The sequence below is a fragment of the Narcine bancroftii genome, chromosome 5 (genome assembly GCF_036971445.1).
Source record: "Narcine bancroftii isolate sNarBan1 chromosome 5, sNarBan1.hap1, whole genome shotgun sequence".
NCBI classification, from domain to species: domain Eukaryota; kingdom Metazoa; phylum Chordata; class Chondrichthyes; order Torpediniformes; family Narcinidae; genus Narcine; species Narcine bancroftii.
In genome coordinates, this window is record NC_091473.1 from 250,647,137 (window position 1) to 250,671,215 (window position 24,079).

The following is a 24,079-nucleotide window of genomic DNA, read 5'->3' on the forward strand; positions in this document are numbered from 1 at the left end:
GTTCACGTCTGTGTGTCATTATTCAGCCATCAGCTATTCTTGCTTTGTGTGCTCAGAGTTGATGTTATTTTGTGTCTGTGTTGGTTCATTGGCTCCAGAAAGGAGATATAAAGGCCTTTTTTTCCATTTATTTCCATACTGAGAGTCCAAGTGACAACCTCTCGCTCCAAATAGCTTATATTTTTATTTTTAAAATAGCCACTATGTTAACAAATAGAGTTTGTGCAAACAAGATTCATCGTCTAATTCACAAGAATCATTTTCAGCTGAAGCTTCCATTAATGAACCTGTTGAATATTGCTTTATTCAAAAGAAAAAAAAAATCAGTGCAGTTTGGCACAACTTTACAAGTTGCTGAGACATCACCTCAAAAGGGCAGTCAGAATATTTTTGAATTATTCTTAGAATCATTGGAAAATATCAGCTCATTGTTAAAGAACATTATCAAAGAACCACAAACTACCCATGATTGTTGTTGAGGTATTATCAAGATCAAATGGACACATGAAAGAATTTGTAGCAAACAATCCCTTCCCCTCAATTCTCAAAGGACAAACACAAAGCTGAAGAACATTTCTGCAATCAGACATCATGAACTGGCTACTCATTTTCCCATTCTCCTTGCAAGCTCACTCATGGAGAATTGTGAAAGCTTTGGGGGGTGGGGGTGGGGGGGAGTTGATATTTAACATACATTAAGGAGTCAAGATTGCAAAATTTATATTTAAGCTCTTGTTTAGCCTGCATTCCACACAGAAAAGTGTCTTGCTGAAAGAACTGCAAAGAATCCTATAATAACCAGATAAAGGAAGATATGAAAATGACTGCCACTTGAATTAACTCAATAAGGATGAATAGAATTTTTGATTGGCATGGCATTTTACAACAAAGACTTGCACACTGTCAGTGTACCCACCCATTGTGATGAAGGATCAAGTGTAATTTGTCACTTTTTTTGTTCTATTGCTATTGGAGATTTGATGTAAAAATCTTTTAGATGTATTAAAAATTACACTGGAGTATAGTTTGAAATGAAATGTTAAGAGTGATTTGAAGAGAAAGCAAGCACTTGATCATCAATATTTGGGGAGCAGGAAGAATACAGATAAGAACCTGCTTCTGCTGCTACACCAGAATGGAGAAGTTGGTCCTTTTATGCTCTTGAATCTTCAGTGCTGGGCCTGAAAGCCAGCACATCCACTTGCTCACTTAACACTATTAGAGCTCAGTTAAAATGATCATCAGAATTTTCCATTATTTCACAATCAAGAACTAGCAACCACCCTCATTTTTCCAAGTTACTGTTGCAAACAGCTGAATGGAGCCCAGGAACTAGCAAGGCATGAATGGGATGAAATTAAATAGGATACTACCTAGTAGCGATATAGCAGAACCTTCTACAGAAATAGAACACTTGTGTTATAGTATTTCTTACGCACAAGAGGCCAGATGCAGCAACCTTTACAACACTTTGGTTCGAGTGATTGCATTTTGATAGGGATTCAACTCTTCTACTGTGGAATCAGAATTTATGGTCATGAAATTCAGTGTTTTACCGCAGCATCGTAAGTGTAAACATTCATATAACTATCTCATGACATTGATATAAATAAAAAAATATAGTGCACAAAAAGTAAGGCAGTGTCTGGTTCATTGATTATTCAGGAATCTGCATCATCAAGCTGTCCTCGTCTTCTGGCTCCTGTATCTCCCCCCCCCCCCCCCGATGGTAGCAGAGTGAAGAAGGCATGGCCTGGGTTGTGGAGGGTCTTGGAGGATAGAGGTCGACTCATGTAGATGTCCTTGATGGAGTGAATTCTAGTGTCCATGATGTCACAGGACATGTTAATAACCTCTGGAGTTTATTCTTGTTCTGAGAGTTGGTACCTCCATACCAAACTGTGATGCAATCATCTAGAATGCTCTCCACAGTATACCTGTAGAAGTTTACAAGAATCTTCGGTGACATACCAAATCTCCTCGGTAATCTCACTAAGTATAGCCGATGGCGAGCTTTCTTTGTGATTGGATCAACATGAAGGCTCCAAGGCAGATCCTCTGAGATGTTGACACCCAGGAATTTGAAGTTCCTGACCCTCTCCACAACTGAGCCCTCTGAGGACTGGGTATGTTCCCCTGACTTCCTTCTGTACTTGCCAAAAAAACTGAAACCAACTCATAATTAGTCAAGTACAAATCTCCAGTTTTCAATAAATTCTTAATTTTTTCACTGTACATTTTGTGAAATTGTATCTGAGAATTCTGGCTGAGTGTATTTCTCCATCACCTACATCTGAAAAAACACCTGAAGCAGCCACATGGAGACCTTTAAATGACTCAGCTTCTGGGAACTACATCTCTTATTCCAGACCTGTCAAGCCCACTATTGAACTTGGCTTCATTGCTCCCAATTTTTAGCAACTCATCCAGATGCAATGATAATGTGAAACCAAAGACTTCACAATTATTAAGGCCTTGGTTCTTCAATCCCCATCACCACCACCTGGTCATGACATGAACATTGATGTGGGTAAATATTCTCCACAGATTACATCTCAGAAATACAAATAAAAATCTATAGTTACATCATACTTAGTTATGAACCAACTTTTACCCAGCATGTTCTGTGCACAAATTAGCCACTTTTTTCCTTTCAAACCAATTTAAAATTCATCCCAATGCTCCATAAACCATATATCACAGGCAAGATACACAAATCCTGGAAATCATTTACAGCAAGTTACTGTATGCCAGTTAGTCATCTACTTTGTACATATTCCTTTCAGATTTTAATCACACCTCCAATCTTGGTCTCCTTGTAATTGGAATCTGTGAAGATCAAGGAATCAGAAAGGAGCCCAGGAACCAGACTCTAATGGCGCAGTAATCAACAGATGTTGGAAATCTGGAACAAGAACTGGCAGTACAGAAACCCTCTGCATATCAGGAAGGATCTCTTGGGAAATATTGTTATGCCACTTGCAATCTCTGTAGACTACTAGGGTAGGAGTGACAGCTCATGAGAAATGATGCTCAGAAATTCACGGCACTTAGAGCATAATGTACCACTGGAAATCCATCTCAATAATAATAGACTTTCCAATACGATCTCAAGATATCGGGCAAGACTCACCTGATTGTATCAATTACTCTCCTGTTTGACTTAGCTTTGGCTGTTTTTGATGTGACAGTGGACCGTGGAGAGTGATGGCTAATTCTCGGAGTATGGATTACTGTTATACTTTTGTCAGTTGCTGTCATTGTCATCTGCATCCCTGAACACAGCAAAGGTCCTCCTTGTTGTAGTGGCAAGGTGGTGGGAAGCATTTTCAGGAAGTCTTTCACATTGGGCTCAGCTCAGTAACAATCGGCCAGGCTTCATGTCTCCCTGAAAGGCACCTTTTTAATTGGAGAAAGGTCATTTCACCATATACAGGTGACCCCTGTTTTAGGGAGGGGGTGGATGTGGGCTGTTGCAAGAGAAGGGTGTTCTACAAATTTCCACAACCTGAAGCACATCATGTAAACACAAGCCAGGAAACAAGAGATGAGAAAAACATTGTACAGCATTTACTTTTTCCTCCTCCATACATATTCCATGATGAATTTTATTTTGCATATCATTTTTTTGGCAGTGATTTTGAAGTTCTGCAAGGGTGAATTTCCATTACCCAAATGGCTACAACAAGGAAGTTACCTGTATTTGAAACCATTTGTGGGATCAAAATTCTAACTTTAAGAACAGCAGAATGGGGAGATCTATAAGCAATACTTTTGAAATACTCCCATGAAACTGTCCTAAAAACTTTACTTTCTATCTCAAATGTAGGAATGATGAGATATTAAATGGAAAATATTTTCACTCAGATCAAAGAGGAAAAAAAAAGTAGAAAATGGAGTGACTGATTATGCAAAACAAAATTAATGCACAGCTTCTTGTGAATAAAATTATGATCACCAATGATAGGTCTCAGTACAAGACCCAATTTTTGTCAACAATTTCTTATAAATTTACAGCGCAATTAGCACCAAACTATTACAGCGCCAGCGTCCCAGGTTTGAACCCACTGCTGTCGATAAGGAGTTTGTACATTCTTCCCTTGTCTGCGTTGGTCTCCCCAGATCACTCCCCAATAATTGCAAATTGCAACTAAATAAATTAATAATCAAAGAAACATGAATCTTCAAAACATGAATCGAATGTCTGATTCCAAACTATCTCAATAAAATTACCATTAAAGCTACTTGTTATATTTCAGTGCACAAGTTTTGAAGACTAATCTTTGGAAAATAGAATGCTCAAGCATGACTCACAGTGGAATGTAATTACAAGCTGTGAAATACATGTTGAACAAGAGCAAGATTGAAGAAACCAGGTACAAATAACAAACTGGATTTCTGTAGTGCCAAGGGCAAATAACCTGTCAATTAGAAAAAGGAACTTCCATACGATTCTCCAAAAAAATTTATTTCCTGCTATTTATGATTTTATTAGTTGTGGTGTACATGGCAGTGGTGCATTATAAAAATAATCGTAATTGTTACATCATGCCACTTAACAGATCATAACTAAAATCTTTCTTTTTGATACTGGCTGTTTCTATTATAATCCTGGAATGAACAGGAGGAAATTAGGCTTTTAAAATCAAATTCCAGACCACAATCCCTGCATTTGCAAAAATCTCAACAAAAAGCAGGAAGATACAGCAGCATAAATGGGCATTTCATCAAATTGGACAATTCATTCAAAACGCTTGGCTTGATTTTAAAATGGCTGGATATTAACCCTGATGCATTTTATTATTTGGCAATTTTGAACAATGAATCGCACTCAAATTCTCAGCAGCATTGCTCATTTCTAAACAAATACTGAATTGCACCACCATTTTTGTTAATCATACCATTTTACAAATGGACAAATATATTTACACTAACAATGGCAGACAAAAAGTGCATTCTGGAAAAATGGGGTCACTTTCTGGGCAGATACACCAGTTCTACCAAGACACACAAACTTGAATTACACACATGTATAAAGGACCTTTCGAACCAGAATATAACTATGGCAAAACAGATTTAAACAATTCACGATGATAAAATGTTTAAATACATATCTGGCAACAAATCAAAATGCCACCCAGAGAAAGCTTTCCAATAGTCATAGATTTCAATAACACTTGGTTAAAACAGCTTAATTTTAAAGGAATGTGCAAAAGACAGAAAGTACAATGAACCCCACTTTTTTTTTGAACACCAGGTATGAATCAGAACAGATTTCAGCCAAAAATGCTATTTTAAAAACAGTCCTTAACACAATTAATATCAAATTAATATCTTGCATGCAGTTTTGACTCATGACAGCAGTAATATCGCTTCAAGTTCCTTTCCTGTTTGGCAGACAGCATTACCAGAGAATAAGATAGCCATCTTGCAGACTTCTTTATAGTAACGAAAACCTTACAAAAATAATAATTTTGTTCAATTCAAATCAAAATAGAATAGAGAAAAGCTTTCTATTCAATAGGGCATTATTTAAAAAAAAATTAAGTTTGTGTTTATATATTTAGTAATTTCCAGCTCCCTTTTCAACTACTTTCAATGCAAACATATTAAAGAGTATAAATAAACAAATTTGCCTGTCAGTAGCAAGTCTGCTGTTGGCTCTCACCTAGGTATGCTGTCAAATGGCTGTTTCAGTACAATCCACATTCCTTTAAATTATTTTTGATGATGACATCTGTCACCGCATCAAAGACAAACTGCACATTTTTCGTGTCTGTGGCACAGGTGAAGTGGGTATAGATCTCCTTGGTTTCTTTCCGTCTGTTCAGATCTTCAAAGTGGCACTGAATAAATGCTGCAGCTTCTTTATAAGTGTTGGATCCTGATTAAAGGTAAAGAGGATGGTTTATTTTACATCAGGTTGGTAAACCGCCAAGCTAGCAAATGGAAAATTCTCATTTTTGATGGAGAAATGTGACTAACAGGGTTTAGTTTTGTTAACAATTTGCAGAACAACAGGATCATAATATGTAAAAGGAGAGAGAAATTGCTAGGAGGTCTGGTCTTGCATGTTAAATAAAATCGTACAGGTGTTACTGCCTTAACATGCTTTTTGTTGCATGTAGTCAGGTCAGTAACTTCCTGTCATCTGCCACTGTACAACAGTTAGGTCAGTGGTTCTCAACTCTCCCCCCCCCCCCCCCCCCCACTACCAAACCACCTTGAGTAATCCCTTACTAAGCACAGAGTACTTACGGCATCCCATGCCATAGGTCTCTGTGGTTTGTAAGATATTACTTAAAGTAGTATGCAAGTGGAAAAAAGGTTGAGAACCACAGGTTTAGGTAGACGAATACATAAAACTCAGAAGTACACTGTCAAGAGATACGAATAAAAGCATACACAGCTCTAATTTTGATTATTTTTTTCTAAATCAGACAGGCTTTGACTACCTGAATATCCCGGATAACATATTGTTAAAGGACTTCTCTTAATTTTCTCTTCAAATAGATCCTTTTTGTTGAGGAACAGAATAATAGATGTGTCTGTAAACCATTTGTTGTTGCAGATGCTATCAAAAAGCTTCATACTCTCGTGCATTCGGTTCTGTGGGGTGAAAGTAATAGAGCTTGTGCATTAACAACAAGATCATTTTAACCATTTTCTTAGTTAAACTCACTAAACAAAATAATTGAATAACTATTGGATAATGCTAGTTCCTAAAAATATCATACTAAAACCAGATCTAGTACACGTTTTCTTAAAAGTTTTTTAAATTTTGCTGCAGTGGGAATGTTTCTTTTCTTCAGACACAAACACTGGTTCTGTGACATGAAGGAGTTGTACAGATGGGATCCATTTGTAGAAAGTAAACAGAGGAATAAAGGTTTTGCACTGGTACAGAGGACGCAATATCTGATCTAAGGATAAATAAAACTGGGGAAAAAAACTAAGAAAATGAGATACCAAGGATGGAAAGAAAATAGTTATCGAGCATAGTCTAAAATTATCATTAATTCAACACAGAGGAAATTCTGTGAAAGAGTAAAACTGCGTAGAAATTGTGACAGATTATGTTATTTTATATTGTTTATATAGGTACACGATCCTTTATCCGGACATCTAAAATCCGGCAAGTGGGGTCCAGCAGTTGCGGGAGGTGGCTGAGGGAGACTGCCAGGCGGCGGAGGTGGTTGGGGGGAGGTGGCAGAGGGACTGGCGGTCGGGAGAGGTGGCCGCATAATTCGGGTGGATTTCCGAATTCCATAAAAATCCGAAATTCGGAACACACTGTTCCCCAAGGGTTCCGGATAAAGGATCGTGGTGTACCTGTAGATATATTTTAAAGGAGATAAATTGTGGCAGGTTTTTAAAATCAGAGAGCTCTGCTCAAGCCAGATAGTCCAGGCTCTGGGTGCCTTTGGGAAAAAAAAATTGAAGAATCCCTACAAGGACTTCACAAGTAGGTGTTAATTGGACATTCTGTGGAGTAATGGATTATTGTTTTGGAAAGCAACAGATAAACAAACTCGGAAGATTGGGTCATGTGGTTTTGAGAGAGAGAGAGAGAGAGAGAGAGAGAGAGAGAGAGAGAGAGAGAGAGAATGAATTCAGTTTTACAGTTCAGCAGAGACTGGAACGTCAAGCATGTGGAAAAACCCCATTTTGAAGATGGGTTATGAGTTCTTAGTTCAACCTGCTCAAAGTCCTTGTGGTCCATACAAGAGGAGATGGCTGGCTGTATAATGTTTCATTTGAAATAAGAAAACAGAAAAGGAGCTCTGTGGTGACCTGAAAGAAAGAGGTTATCATCTGGAAAACCCTGATGGTGCAAGATACTGAAGTGGCTGATCAGAAGGAATCAGTTGTGGGTGTCCAATGAGCAACAAATCTCTCTCTGAAAACCGACAAGCCCCTTCCTAAGTGGTAACCATTTACCTTTAAAGCATCAAAGCCTGGTGAAATTCATGAATGTTAAATTCTGTGCACAGTTTAAGAATTGCCTGCAATCAGTGAACTTGGAGTGAGAAGTGAGATTGGACTGTGAATTAAAGAACTTTTCTGAACTTACACAAATTACATACACATGCGGTTAGAATTAGAAGGGGGCTAAATTAGGTTAGTTAATACCAAGTTAAAATTTGATCTGGTTTTCAGGTTTAAAGATAATTAAAAGCAACTTTTGTTTAAGTAACCATTTGTCTTTGGTGAATTTCTATTGCTGCTCGGTTTTGGGGTTCTCTGGGCTCATAAAAATTAAAGAATACATAATAAAGCATTGAAGGAAGCAGACATGGTAAGAATCAGTGAAACACTGGTACAGAAAAATCAATAATGGTGAAAATATAGTAGGCCACACTGTATACGAGTGAGAGAGAGACAAGGACAGAATACTATAAAATGAATCACTCAATAGTGAAGGGAGAAAAGAATATGCAAAATATGAAGAGTGAAAAAAGGTAGGGAATTCAATGACTCTGTCCTAACATTAAATGACCTAAAGGAGGTAGGTAGAGATTAAGTAAACTGTTACAATATGCACTGGGCTCCTTGCTAGGTAATTCTGCAAAAAGACCAGAGATATATCATTGGATCACGTAGTGGAAAGTTAATTAAAGCAGGTAAGTGGAAAAGCGTATGGAGAATTACCTTGAGCCAACAAGCTTCTACATGTCAGCAGGAAAGGGTTCAAGTGTGATTAAAAAAAACTAAACCGATTAAGCAAAATTCATTTCAAAATCTGCGATTCGAATTTGACAAGATGAAATGGCTAACTACAGCACAAAAAAAAAATCACAAAATTAAATATTTAAAATGGTGTTCAAGAAAACAAATATTCCAAGCACGTAGGCAATTCTGTGGATGAATAAAGACATGGGAATAATTGAGGGCAAGAAACAATACACTAATGTAGAAAGAAGACAAGTCAAAGGAATTAGGAGAAAAGTTAAATGCAATCAAGTAGCAAAGGAGGAACTATGAAACTGAATGATCAAGAAGCGAAAAACGAAATGGCAAAATCTTTAGATTCATAAATTGAAAAGCTCAGCAGAATTCGAGGGACAGGCTGGACAATAGCAGAGGTGACAAAGGCAAGATGGTGAGATATTCAATCATTTTTTGCTTCAGGGAGACAAAACAGAAAAATATCACATTGGAAAAAGTATTAAAAAAATTTAAATGAGCATCAACACCTTTACCACAAAGTAGGGCTTCTGATGGATTGTATCATTGCATTTTGAAAGAAATAAAAACTTGTTGAGGCTTTCCCAACCATATTTAATGATCCTTTAGAAAAAAAATTGCTGGAAGAATGGCAAATAGCTAACCATACCTACTTAAAAATGGGGACAGAATATGTTCAGTGGGACACAAAATAATGGAATCCCTACTAAAGCAGGGAAGAACATTCAGAAATGAAAAGTATGACATTCCGCAAGGGTTTCAAAAGGGAACATGCATAACCCATACCTATTTTTGGAATCACTACTATTTATAAATTGGCAGATTTAGATTTTTCAACAGAAATTTACTGTAGATACCAAACTGGAGGAATATTTAAAATACAGAAGCAGTAAAAACAGAAATATTGGAGGGACTCAGCAGGTCTCACAGCATCCATAGGAGACAAAGGTAGACAGAAGCAGTCTATAATACATCACAAGAGGACATTAATAAAGCTGCCAGATAGGACAAGGTTAAACCCTGGTAAATGCAAGATTTTGGTTGGAGGAGTAAACAGGTCTCATTACTTAAAGCAATGAGTAGATATTAAATTTAGACATACAGCTCAGTAACAGGCCCTTTTGGCCCACGAGCCCATGCCACCCAATTAACCTACAACCTGGTAAGTTTTGAATGGTGGGAGAAAATGGAGCACCCAGAGGAAACCCACAGAGACATAGGGAGAACATACAAACTCAGACATGGTCGGATTCAAGTCCAGGTCACTGGCACGGTAATATCGTTGTTCTAAGCACTACATTAACCATTGCATCTGTTCCCAAGGGGAGGTCTTCCAGTCCAGATCATCCGATGTCCTCCTTCAAAATATGTGGCTTCCCCTCAACCACCATCAACTTAACTCTTACCTGCATCTCTTCTATTTCCCACACATCTACCCTGGACCCCTCCGCCCCTAAACGTTAAAAAAAAAACCTGAATTTCCCTTGTCCTCATCTACCACCCCGCACAATTTCCGTCACCTACAACATGATACCGCTACCAGATGAATCTTCCGCTCTCCTCCCTTTCTGCTTTCTGTAGGGTCCACTGACTCCCTTGTCCATTCATCCCTTTCCACTACTTTCCCCCTTGGCACCTTCCCTTGTGACCATATGAAGTGCTAGACTTTTGCCCACACCTCGTCCTTCATCATCATTTGGGGCCCCAAACAACTGAAGCAACACTTCACTTGTGAATCTGCAGAAGTCATCTACCATATTTAGTGCTCCCGTTGTGGCCTTTTCTACATTGGACTCAGACTAGGAGATCGCTTCGCTGAGCATTCTACGCCTCGGTTTGCAGCAATAACAGACATCTCCCAGAAGCCGACTATTTCAATTTTGTGCTCTACTCCTGCTCCAACATTGCATTTTTACTTCAGTCATTTAGTTTACAGAGTAAAGCCTGCAGACAAACTGTACCATCCAACTATGAAAAAAATTATTGAATTATTAATTGTCAAATAAGTGATTGTAAATTGAATTATGAATAGAGATACCAAGTGCAGAAGGTATAGACAAAATTTGTGAGAATATCAGAAATTAGAGGATTTGGTAACTGGTCTCATCAAGAAAAGGCCATGGTCTTTTTATAATGATAAAGTGTACGGTCAGAATGATAGCACTTGTGAGAAAGGTCAAATTTTAATGTAGGCCTTGAATGGCATCCCCACTTTTCAGAACCATTCTTTCAAGTGTGAGGCGATGAATTTTGGAAGGGTAAACCAAGGTAGGCCATACACAGTAAATGGTAGGGCACTGAGGAGTGCGGAGGAGCAGAGATCTGGGAATTCAAGATACATTGTTCCCTAAAGGTGGCGTCACAGGTCGACAAGGTTGCAAGATAGATTTTGGCATCTTAGCCTTTATAAATCAAAGTATTGAGCATAGGAATTTGGATGTTATGTTGAAGTTGTTTAAGACATTGGTGAGGCTGAATTCAGAATATTGTGTGCAGTTCTGGTCACCTAACTACAGGAAGGATATCAATAAGATTGAAAGAGTGCAGAGATTTACTAGGATGTTGCCGGGTCTTCAGGAGTCGAGTTACAGGGAAAGATTAAACAGGTTAGGACAGTAGTATTAGAGTGAATATTAATTTAGAAGTATTAAAGTAAGTTAAAACACAAAATGGAAGCCTGATGCTTGAAAGATTGAGGGTCCACCGTGTGTGTTACAGAGTGGTACGACCTTCAGGAGGCACCAACAGGCAGTGCAGATAAGGGATAAAGGATGTGTGATTTTGCTGAATGTGGAGTAAATGCAACTCAAGAGTTCTGAAACAATATATTATTCAATCTTGATATGGGGGGGGGGGGGTGGAAAACAAGGGGCATTACTTACCTTATAGGTAGAATAATAATATAATCTTTTGGTCCATATTGCTTACTGGAGTGTATAAAAGTTGATACATCCCTTTGTTCGACCCAAGGAGACTGCTTTCGAGGCTGAAAGCAGGAAGGGTTCTTCCAGGTTAACTTGGCGTCTAATAAAGAGTTAACTGAACTAGTTCTGTGCGCTATGCTTGATTGCACCAGGAGCAACAGAAACCCACTACAACAAGGTCTTTATTCCTCGGAGCAAAGAAGAATGATTTTACAAGACTATGAGAAGTATAGACAGAGTGGATGCGAGTAGGTTTTTTTCCCACTTAAGATTGGGAGAGATAAATACGAGAGGTCATCATTTTAAGTTGAAAGGGGAAAGGTTTAGGGGGGAACATTAGGGGAAAGTTCTTTACTCAGAGTGGTGGGGTGGAGTAAGTTGCCACCTGGTGTGGCGAATGCAGGCTTGATCTTGAGTTTTAATAAATTAGATAGATGCATGGATGGGAGAGGTCTGGAGGGTTATGGAAGGGAACTAGCAAAATAATGGTCAGCACAGACTAGAAGGGCCGAATAACCTGTTTTCTGCGCTGTGGTCCAGAAATAAACCCCCAATGCTTGGCTCACTCTCTTTATGCACTTAATGTCTTGGAATGCAACCTTTCATGATTGCTATATTTGCCAAGATCCTTCGTCACTATCCCAAGGGTCTTGCTCTTTCAAAATAATTTCCATGAATTCCAAATGGAATTCAAAAGAAATACAATTACCCACAGACTGGTGACAATATGGAACTTGCTATACCACAGAAGCCAATAGATCCTGTATCTGCAAGAGGTAATGGACAAGCATGAATGATGTGAGAATCGAGAATTACATGATAGATTTTGTTGAGAAATGATGGGAGGAGGATCAAAGCATAAACAGTGGTTTGGATTAGATCAAACATTTACAAGGTGGACAACAGGCGACACATGATCTCCTAAATAAAGGAAATTCAACTCATTAGCCCATGAATAAATTAATTACATTTCTCCTTCCTCCCACCCACCCAGTGTTTGACATTTTCTTCTATTAAATATGGACACAACTTCAAAGTCCAGTCATAATGAATTCCACAGTTGATCAAAGATCTGAAATCTCAAAAATGCATCCCTTATGCAGATTTATACAAAACTAATATGGGAGTTCCATACAATAAAATATTTGAATTCAAATTAAAAATGCATACATTTTCAATGCAATATATACAGGGGTGGCCAACCTTTAAATTTAGATATACAGCATGTTAACAGGTCATTTCGGCCATGAGTCCATGCCGGGGTTGAAGGTTAATTGGGTGGCACGGATTTGTGGGCTTAAATGGCCTGTTATGTGCTGTATGTCTAAATTAAAAATTTTTAAATAAAAAGGTTGGCTACCCCTGCAATATAATACAATCTATGGGACCAGTTGACCCTTCTAGACTGCACCAAAACATCATTCCTCTAGTCCAGAGGTGGCCAACCTTTTAATTTTAGATTTTTAATTTAGACATACAGCATGAAAACAGGCCATTTCAGGTCACGTGTATGTACCAGGAGTGTAGGTTAAGTGGGCGCCATGGACATAGGCCGAAATGGCCTGTTACTGTGCTGTATGTCTAAATTAAAAATGTAAAATTAAAAGGTTGGCTACCTCTGCTCTAGTCCCACCCATTCCAGACCACTCTATCCAACTTATTATCAAAACTTAAGAGGGAGCTTGCATTTACCAGGTCAGATTGCACCTCGTACCAAACTCCCACCACTGAGTGAAGAAGTTCCCTCTAAACCTTTCACCCTAAAGCCATATCCTCTTGTATTTATCTCTTCAAATCTAAGTGGAATGAGCCTACTCACATTTACTCCGCTTATTCCCCTCATAATTTTGTAAATCTCTATTATATCTCCCCTCCTTCTTTTACACTCTAAGGAATAAAGTCCCAACCCGTTTAATCTTTCCCTGTAACTCAACTCCTGAAGACCCATCAACATCCTAGTAAATCTTCTCTGCACTCTTTCAATCTTACTGATATCCTTCCTGTAGTTTGGCGACCAGAACTGCAAATATATATATATTTTTTTTACAACATTTTCGCATAATTTTAAAAAATATTTTAAAATACACAACTTTCAGTAAAAACACAGACCACAATAATAGTACAACCTATTCCACTCATATTTTGTGTTCTTTCCGTAACAACTGAAATTTACCAATTCCATTCACCATCTTGTATTGCCTTCTGTTGCATCCCTTAACGTCCAATATATTATTTTGACCATTGAAATACATTAAATGTTATTAACCTTCCTCCTGTCAAGTCAGGATTCAATTTCTTCTCCATTTTAATGAAATAATTAATCTTTAAAATATTCCTTACTTCTGACAAATTGTTATTGGTTGGATCTTGTTATGCTTGTAAGAGTTAAAGCCTTTCACTCAGCACATGATATAATGTAAAATGATAAGATTTAAAATTTCCCAATTCCTCTTAGAATCCAGACCAGAATTTTATCCTCTCCCTATTCTTCCTCTACCCCACCCCCTTCCATCCACTACCCAAGTCCATGTCCCATTTGCCTGTATATCATGCTTCTCTGTTTCCAGAAAGTCATCTTTCCTCTTGATACAAGAGGTCATTTATTGGTTAGGAACTCAGCTGGCCAAGGTCTTTTGGAATACCAATCATTAAAAAAAAAATCAGATTTCTTTTATCAGAAGAATGGTTTTAATTGTACTATATATTCTTATTTCTCAATAGTTATTTCAGTCATTTAAAAATTAAATGACAGTAATCTTGTAAACTAAACTGAAATTCCATAACACTCAATCTGAGCATCTACACAAATGCAACAGTTTGAAAAATCCTGTAAAGACACAACCTTGGCCTACTTTGCTGGTAAATACAGATAGATACAAATTAGAAAATTACGCACCATTTCCTCATCTTCAGCAAGCACAAGATCGTAATCACTCAAAGCCACACAGAATATTATTGCAGTAACACCTTCAAAGCAGTGAATCCACTTTTTCCGTTCTGATCGTTGCCCTCCTACGTCAAACATCCTTAGACATTGAAAACATTAAAGTTTTCATTAAATGCAACAACTAATTAAAACTGCTAAACATTTAATAGCCTCCAAAAAATCTTAAGAGTCAGCGCATTGGTTGAATCTGTACATTTTAGGCAACAGCTTTTGCTGCATGCTTGTAACATCAACATGCAAGCTTTTACAGATCATTACCAATCTGTGCAATGTAGACAAGGCTAAATATGCTAGAAAACATTGATCTTTCAACAAACAATATTTATATAAAATAAAGGATTACAAGTATTTATTCCTACACTCAATGCATACTTCGCATATAAATTTTTATTGCTAGCCTAATCTTAGATGCTAGAAATAACAAAATGCTGTTGGTACTTGGAGAGAGGAAGCACTATGAAGAGAGGAAACAGTTAATGTTTCAAGTCAATGGCCTTTTTCACCGAAACCCAATTCCACTTTCCAAAAATACTGCCTGCTGAGTTATTTCCAGGTTTTTCTGATTTTTGTGCAAGGTTGAATGCTTTAAACAAATGGCAATGCATTTAAGGTTATTTGGAAAAGAAGCAAACTTGGTTATTTGCTTCAGGTTTGGAATGCACTGCCAAACGTAGAAGGAAGCAAATTTAATTGTAACTCTTAACGTGGAACTAGAATCGGATCCTGAAAGGGAACTGAAGTTGTAAGACCAGCTGGAATGCTTTGAATGACACAATGGACTGCATGCTCTCCTTCCATGCAGTAGCCAACCTTTGGACCCAGAGGGGTGGGGGGTGCATAGCAAGCAATAAAGTGCAGGACTTTTTAAAGAAAGGTCAGAGGAATAGGATAAGCAACTTTGTTCTCAAACAGATGGAAAGGACCCTAACATTTGTTTATGTTGTAATACAGGCTAAATATCTTTTGACAAAGTATTCCAATCATTTTACTGGTCAAAAGGATCTTTTAAAATTGCTTCAATTATGCATTTGTGCAAATTACATTTTCAGAAAGGAAATGTCATCAAGTTGCTATTTGTTTCCACTTTTTAATTTTGATGGTATTTTTTTGTTCACTCTACAAATTCCTAGTCTCATAAGGCTTTAATTTTCAGGTCTACAAAGGTGTCTCGATTTAAATACAAATTATTTTTCCCCCCCAGAAGGTATTTTGTCTACAATTTTTCACGATCTGATGTAGACCCATTTACCACTGTATCATTAACTACAAAAGACAAACTAAATGGGCAATGGTCCTCTGTCAATTTTGGAGTGGGTTGTTGTTTATCTACTTCATGAGTCAAAAATGGTTGTATATAATGCACACTGAACCTGGGAATGGCCTATTCTCAAGGACCAAATCCAAAAGATAGCTTTTGTTCTTGTGTGCTCTCCTGTGAGTGTCTTTACTTAACTGCTTTAACACACCCTGAATGTTCCGGAGAGAGAGCGAGAGAGCCCTAGAGACCTATAAATCAATAAATATTTTGAAAAATGTATATATATATGGGGGACAAGGTGTTCTGAATTTCGGAAAGCCCACCCAAATTGTGCTGCCGTATCCACCCTCACCCCCTTCTAGTTGCCCGGCCATCTCCCCCAACCACACTCCCTCACCCACCTCCCCCAACCGCCGGATGTCTCCCCTGACCAGCGGTCCCTCGGCCCCCTGGCAGTCTCCCCTGGCTGCCGGCCCCCACTTGCTGGATTTTAGACATCCGGATAAATGATCGTGTACCTGTATCTCTCTCTCTATATATATATATATATATATATATGTGTGTACATCGAGAGGGAGGTACATCGAGATATATATATATATCTATATATATCATATATATCTATATTTATCTCTCTCTCTCTCTATACACACATACATATACACACACACACATACACCAATTTATATTGATATGCAGAAATAACAAGATTAACAGCCTAGTAGGACTGAAAGAACATTTTTTGTTGATAAAAAGATAACAATCATAGATTAAAGAACAATATTACTCACTTAAAATACAGATCCTTGAAGGTAAAGTGTGTCTCCACTATACCTGTAGTTTTTACTCTGGTCCTTAGAACATCTTGTTGAGTCGGGATGTAATTTGGTAAGGCTATTCGATCCAAATCATTCAAGTAACTGAAAAAAAAAGTAATGAAGAAAATATAAAACAAATTTTCACTCTTGCTTCTACACTTCTAAACAAATGTGGCTCTCCAATTTGATCAGCTTCAATTTAAGAATAAATACTGATGAAATCTTTTGGGAATTGAAACAGGATACAACAATCCAAATTAATCCACAAAGCTGTCCATATTTTACACAGAGGCATTTGCAGACTCGAGGAAATTCACCTAAATCAATTGAAAAAGGAAATAGTTTAGAGACCTAGCAGGGCTACTGGAATTCAAAATGCAAAAAAATATTTAGGGCTGATTGTATCAATTCAACAGATTCAAAAGATTCAAGGTCCTTTTAGTCAAACTTTGCCAGATCATGAATGTCAATAAAGATCCATTTTTACACAGGAACTACTGTGTAAAAAAAGCTGGCGATTTAATTGTTCACCTTACTTGAACTGCCACAGATAAGAAGCCATAGTTATACAACTTAAATGATCACATTATTTTGCAATCAATTGTTTTTCCTCAATATTGGGAAGATTTTAAAAAGACCATGTTTGAGCCAAGGACATACAAATATGTTTCAGAACAGCAGCAGTCCCAAATAACACTTCTTGCCGCCCTACCTCTTTTGAAACTGGCAACAGCAAAATATTAAATGTTATTCCACTGAGATTAATTTACCTGTGAGATAAAAATAGATGTATTTATCTTGTAGTCAGAGCTGGTCATGAATGAAATGCTTCAAGATAAATTTAATCTTCAGAACAACCGATATTCCCAGCTATAGAGTGAAAACGGCCTTCAGTGATCAATATTACAGTGAAATAAGTACCACCTCATTAATATATCCAAAGCAAACTGTTAATTAGGTAACATGACAATTTAGGCTCTGATTAACCAAATATAATTAAACACGGCAATTTGGAAGTATGATATCATGGTCTTCTTTCAACAGTGCAATGGGAATGGGACAGGAGGGTAAAAACAAGTGGTTCCAGACACCCTCACCTGCAGAGACCATGATCATCATCTAATCCAAGGAGAATTCATATTCTGAATAAAACCGAGCAAGTACGTTTTCTACTTTCCACCCGACGGGAGTTAGCTATTAGGCACAATACATTTTTTGGCATTGAATCAAGAATTTTGATAATTCTCCAGCTTCAGTGAGAAACATTTCAAGATTTCTTGAAGATAATCTGGATAAAGTGAATGTGATGAATACCCGAAGGTGACACAATAGGAATCTGTTTGCATCTTTAATACGTTCACTACGATGTATAGTTGTAGAGAATATACTTACTATGACGCAGAATCATTCAACTGATATTCCCTCGATCTACCAAAACAAGCCTGAACACCGCTATCTTCCCATAATCGCTTCATAACTCCTGCAAGCTCTGTTGACATGATCCCTTCCTCTGTGGTCCCTGCTAGGAGAAACAATTGGCGAGCATCATCCTACACAAAAAACAAAAATGCTTTTAAGGTGACAAGAAATGAGTCAAGCACTCATGGAACTGTTTAAGATTTGAAAAAGGCCTTTGTAATCAAAAATGGTTAGTGACAAAATAACAATAATGAAATGATCTTTTCTGGCCAGCTGCATCACCGTGTGGTACGGCTGCTGCAGAGCACTGGACGGGGGGGACCACAAGAGCAGCAAAGAAGATCACTGGGGTCTCTATCCCCACTCGTCGATGTGATCTACCGGGATTGTTGGTTGAAGAGGGCTTACAAAATCATTGAGGACCCCTACCACCCCACAAATAGCATCTTCCAGCTTCTCCCATCAGGAAAGAGATACGGAAGTATTAAAGCCAGAACCAGTAGGCTGAAAAACAGCTTGACTGAAGAACTGCTTTATACAATCCCTCAGAGAATCTATTAGTTTAACAATATTTATGTACTACATTTAATCACTTGTAAATATGTGAGCTACGTCTATGTGTTTGTACATTTTACATCAAGGATTGGAGAACACTGTATACTTTACAATTGTAATTTTCAGTGGCATGATTAAAAGATCCAAATCCCTTCGAGCCACAGTATTTGAATCTATTAGTCATCCTCTGCATTTGCTCACATAGCTGTAACCTTGTCCATTCAACTTTTCTTCAGTTGCACCATACAATTTTTAAAATTTAGACATATAGCACGGTAACAGGCTATTTTGGCCCACGAACCAGTGCTGCCCAATTACACTCAATTAACCTACAACCCCCAGGTACGTTTCAAACATCAGGAGGAAACTCACGTGGACACGGGGAGAACATACAAACTCCTTACGGACAGCACGGGATTCGAACCAGACTCCCGAACGCTAGTGCAGTAACAGCATTGTTCCAATGGCTACACTGACCATGCAATATTAGGTAACAAATCGTTGGCTCAAAAAGTTAAAAGGAGAAAATTGAATGATCTTTTCGATATCAGCAAAAAAATTATTTATTTGTTCCTAAAATTATAGATGGTACTAGACAACAGAGTATTTGAAAGCATAGCCAACTTTTTTTTTTATACTGATGTAGGCTAAAGTTCCTTTGTAATGTTCCAATAATAATTCAATTTTTTTCCTCCCCAAGGTACAGATTCACTCCTGGGAAAGATTTCAAAAGATGCTGTTCACTAGCATCATACCCAAGATCCCATTATTTATGCAGCAAGTGTCAGGAATTGACTCGACCCTGGAAATATTATGACAACTTGAATCTGCCTTCACTTGCTACCCATACCTGTCCACCCAACTGGAGTCATTGAAGTTGAGAAAATGATTTTCCCCAAGAATGTAATCAAAAATTACAACCATTGAGTTAAAAATCAAATGGACAAACTTACAGCTCTGGATGGGTCCCCAAAATCAACCTTCAACCGTCCCATGGCCCTGATGATTGCAATGATCGACTGAATTGTGTTACTGTAAACTACTGCTTTATATTGTTTACACTCCTCTTCAGAGTATCCATCTTCATGAATGATTCTGCAACAGAGAAATTGATGTGACAAGGGTAACTCATGTTCCATTACATCACTGACTAATTTAGGACAGAAACAAACTCCATACTAATGTCATATTGAAACCACATCAGAAAGGAAAAAATCTTATTTGAAGAAGTTCAAAATATTTAACTATCAGTTTTCTCAATCTCAGAATTAATTAGTCATGGTGACAAAATACAATGTTAAGGTTTGCTTCTTGTTGGATATTGTAGCCATGTGCTACTCGAAAGAAGTCACACGCACGTAGTCTAGTCGGGTTAAGCTCAGACCCGACTTTTACACTTGCACCATTCCCGCCGTGGCCCCCCTTGGCCTGACGTCACAATATGCATAACAACACCCTTCTCCCCCACCCACTCCCTGTCTGTTGGCTGCACAGCAAGGCTATCGCCATTTTGGGGTCGCTGGCCTTTAAGCTGCTCTTGCTGTTCACCCTCCGGTTCACTTGTCAGGGCCAGTGCTGCTGCGAGGGCTGCTGGCCTTTGATCGCACTTGCTTCCTGGAGTGCTGGCTCAATTGCCGCAGCGGCAGGATGCCACATGACCCTCCCTTCCCAGAACAGGCGGTATCATTCTTGCTATTGTCCTTGGAGGCAAAGTCTCTGCAGCCTTCGGTGGCCTGCCTCTTCGGCATGGTGCTGGTGTCTCGACCAGGCTCACCGTGTCCAGGTGTGGAGGCTTCAGCCTGTCTGTGGTGAAGTCCTCCGTCTTATCTCCGACCCAGCTCAAACGTGGCCCCATTGTTGCCAATGACCCAGAACAGACCTTCTTATGGCCTTTGAAGTGGTGGGCGACGTGGACCCCCTGCGAATGAAAACATACTCACAGTCCTGCTGGTCTTTGGGTACATTGGTCCTTGCGTGTCCATGTCTGGAAGGTGAAATCGGGGCCAGGTTGATGACTCTTTCCCTTAGCCTGCTGAAGAATGCTGCAGAGTCATCCTGCTGTCTACCTGGGAATGGTACAAATTCACCTGGGACCTCCAGTGGAGTTCTGTAGACAAGTACAGCCAAAGAGGTGTTGAGGTATCCTCGGGGACCGTGTGGATGCCAAACAGCGTGCATGGTAGTTCATCTACCCAGTTGAGTCCTTGGAATCTGGTCATGAGCACGGTTTTGAGGTGCCTGTGGAAGCACTCCACCAATCCATGGGACTGTGAGTTGAAAGCTGTTGTGTGATGCAGCTGGGCACACCACAGGCTGGCAGGGTCTGATCATAGACTGGAGGTGAATTGGGCCCCTCTGTCCGATGGGATGTTGGACAGTAACCCGAAAAGAGAGGAGGACCCTGGCGCACGAGATTGTGGCCGTGTCTGCTAGTGGAACTGCTTCTGGCCACCTGGTGAAGCAGTCGACAATCGTGAACAGATAGTGGAAACCCTAGGATACCGGCAAGGAACCTACTATGTCCACATGGATGTGGTCGAACATTTGTTCTGCGGGCTCGAAGTGCTGAGGTGGGGTCTTGGTGTGCTGCTGTACCTTGGTTGTTTGGCACTGCATGCACGCCTTAGTCCACCCACTGACCTGTTTCCAAAATCCATGCCACATACATTTGCTGGCCACCAGCCGGACCGTGGTCCTGAGGAATGGGTGAGGCAGTCTGTAGATGGAGTCGAAAACCCGTCATCTCCAAGCCACCGGATGATGGGTTTGACCTGACCAGTGGCCACTTTGCACAGGAGGGTGGTGTTTGCCTGTGCTGACTGGGACATCATGGGGCTGCAGTCCTGTATTGGAGCACCTCCTCATCTTTCTGCTGCACCTCCGCCAGTGCCATGAAGTCCACTCCCCTTGATAGCGCGTGGATACTTCGACTGGACAGTGCATTGACCACCACATTGTCCTTGCCTGAGACATGCCTTATAGCTGTGGTGTACTCCGAGATGAAAGACAGATGTTGTTGGCAGGCTGACCAGGGGTCTGAGATCCTAGCCAAGATGAAAGTCAGGGGCTTGTGATCTGTGAAAGCCATGAAAGACCCGCCCTCTAGGAAGTACCTAAAGTGGCGGTTGGCTAAGTACAGCACCAGTTGCTCTCCATCAAAAGCACTGTACTTCAGTTCTGGAGGCCACAGATGTTTGCTGAAGAAAGCCAGTGGCTGCCAACTTCCTTAGATCTTGTGCTCCAGAACTCTGCTGATCGCTGTTCCTGAGGCATCCACCATCATGGCCGTTGGAGCGTCTGATCTGGGATGTGCCAGGAGAGTGGTGTCCACCAGGGCTTCCTTGCCTTCAGAAGACTTCCGTTGACTCCTCGTCCCAGGTGATGGCCATTGCCTTGCCTGCCATCTGGGCAAACAAGGGCCGCATGATCCAGGCAGGTGTGATAGAAATTGGTCATCCCCATGAACTCCTGTAGTCCCTTGGTCGTCCTGGGTCTGGGGAACTTCCAGATGGCCTCCACTTTACTGGGTAGCAGTGTGGCTCCTTTCCTAGTTATCTTGTGGCCCAGGAAGTTGATGGCTCCAATCCAAACTAGCATTTGGCTGGATTGATTGCCAGGCTGAACTTGCTCAGTTGGGCGTAGAGGTTGTAGATGTGTGCCATGTGCTCCTGTTGGTTCCTGTTCGCTACCAGGACGTCATCCAGGAATGCGAAGGTGCCGTCCAGGTCTCTGCCCTCTGTGTCCATGAGTCACTGGAAGATCTGCGCAGTGTTCTTTAGGACGAACGGCATTCAGAGGAATTTGAAGAGGCCGAACGGGGTGATGATGGCAGCCTGGGAGTTATCATCAGGGTGTACTGGGATCTGATGATATCCCCACACGAGGTTCACCTTGGAGAAGATCCTTTTCCCGTGTAGGTTAGCCACAAAATCCTGGATGTGCAGCATGGGGTACCAATCCGGTGCTATGGCCTCGTTGTGCCGGTGGTAGTTGCTGCATGGTCTCCAGCCCCAAGTTGCTTTGGGTACCACGTGCAGGGTAGAAGCCCAACTACTGTATGATGCCAAGCTCCTCCAGCTTCCTGAATTCCTCCTTCGCCAGCTGGAGCTTTTCCGGAGGAAAGAGTCTTGTCCTTGCATGGAGCAGTGGGCCCTGGGTCAGGATGTGGTGCTGTACTCAATGTCAGGACATCACCGTCGTGAATTGGAGCAAGAGCACTGCAGGGAACTCAGCCAGGACCCTGGTATACTCGTTGTCTGATCTTTGTAGAGTCCAGGTGGAATGCTGGGAGCCTGGTGACTTGGTGGGGGGGGGAAAGAGAAAAGGTTTGAAAAGTCTTGGCGTGAACTAATCTCCTTCCCTGGAGGTCCACTACCAGGCTGTGAGCACTCAGGAAGCCCGCCCCGAGGAACAGTTTATCCACTGTGGCCAGCGTGAACACCCACTAGAAGAGACTGCCTCCAAACTGCAATTGGATCTTGCGGGTAACGTAGGTCCAAATCGTGCTGTTGTTGGCAGCCCTCAGCATGGGGCCCACTGTCTGTTTCTGATGTCCTGTCCTGATGGGGGCAGGATGCTGACCTCTGCTCCTGTGCCCACGAGGAAACATCATCCAGACTGGCAGTCCCAAACGTACTGGAGGCTGTCTTGGTGGCCACCCGTCAAGGCCATTAATGACAGCTTTACCCAGCGTTTCCCGAAACGTTCATGGAGGCCTGCACCCTATCTCTGGTGGTAGAAGCACCACTGGTCATCTGGATCATCTCCTATGCTGCTATTCTCTCAGTGCCTCTGCACGGGTCTGGCTGCAGGTTTAGTGACGAGCCCCACGGACGCAGAGCATTCTTTCTTCTGCTTCCACAGAAAGTCCACTTATGCTGTGACATTTGGGGGGTGGGTCGCTGAAATCCACGTCAGCCAGGAGCAGTTGGATGTCCTTGGGCAGTTGCTGCAGAAATGCCCGCTCAAACATGATGCAGGGCTCATGTTTACCCAGGAGGGCCAGCATCTTGTTCATGAGGGCTGAAGGGAGCCTGTCCCCTAGCTCTTCCAGATGGATCAGACATGCCCCTCTCTCATGGCGTCAGAGTCCGAAGGTCTTGATCAGCAAATCCTTGAAGGCGGTGTACGCGTCTTCCGATGGGGGACTCCCTGATGAAATTGGCCACCCGGCATGCTGTGTCCTGGTCCAGGGGACTCACCACGAGATGGTACCAGATGAATTCTGCTGAGATGAGCCAGATCTGGAACTGTGCCTCAGCCTGGTCAAAGAACACGCGCGGTCGATTAGTCCAGAAGGTTGGCAGCTTGAGAGCGACTGCGTTGACTGCTGCCTGTTCGCTCATTGCTGGGTTTATATGCTGTCTAAACTGTTGGGGTCACCAATTGTAGGCGTGTGCACTACTTGAAGGAAGTCACACACACAGCGCAGTCAGGTTAAGCTCTGACTTTTATTAAGGCTCAAGCTCTA

The 24,079-nt window shown here is 40.6% G+C and overlaps 1 protein-coding gene across 2 annotated transcripts in view; it reads right to left on the reverse strand.

Annotated features, from left to right (window-relative positions):
• Positions 1-4,447: 4,447 nt before the first annotated feature.
• LOC138765179 (guanine nucleotide-binding protein G(i) subunit alpha-3-like) overlaps positions 4,448-24,079 on the reverse strand; it is a 33,484-nt gene continuing 13,852 nt past the window's right edge. For both annotated transcript variants that reach the window (XM_069942076.1, XM_069942077.1), the window contains exons 3-8: positions 19,563-19,704; positions 18,028-18,185; positions 16,609-16,737; positions 14,509-14,638; positions 6,456-6,609; positions 4,448-5,884 (exon numbers count right to left, since the gene is read on the reverse strand). In XM_069942076.1, coding sequence (XP_069798177.1) covers positions 5,694-5,884; positions 6,456-6,609; positions 14,509-14,638; positions 16,609-16,737; positions 18,028-18,185; positions 19,563-19,704 — 904 coding nt within the window. In that variant the 3' untranslated portion in view covers positions 4,448-5,693. The remainder of the gene's footprint in view (positions 5,885-6,455; positions 6,610-14,508; positions 14,639-16,608; positions 16,738-18,027; positions 18,186-19,562; positions 19,705-24,079) is intronic.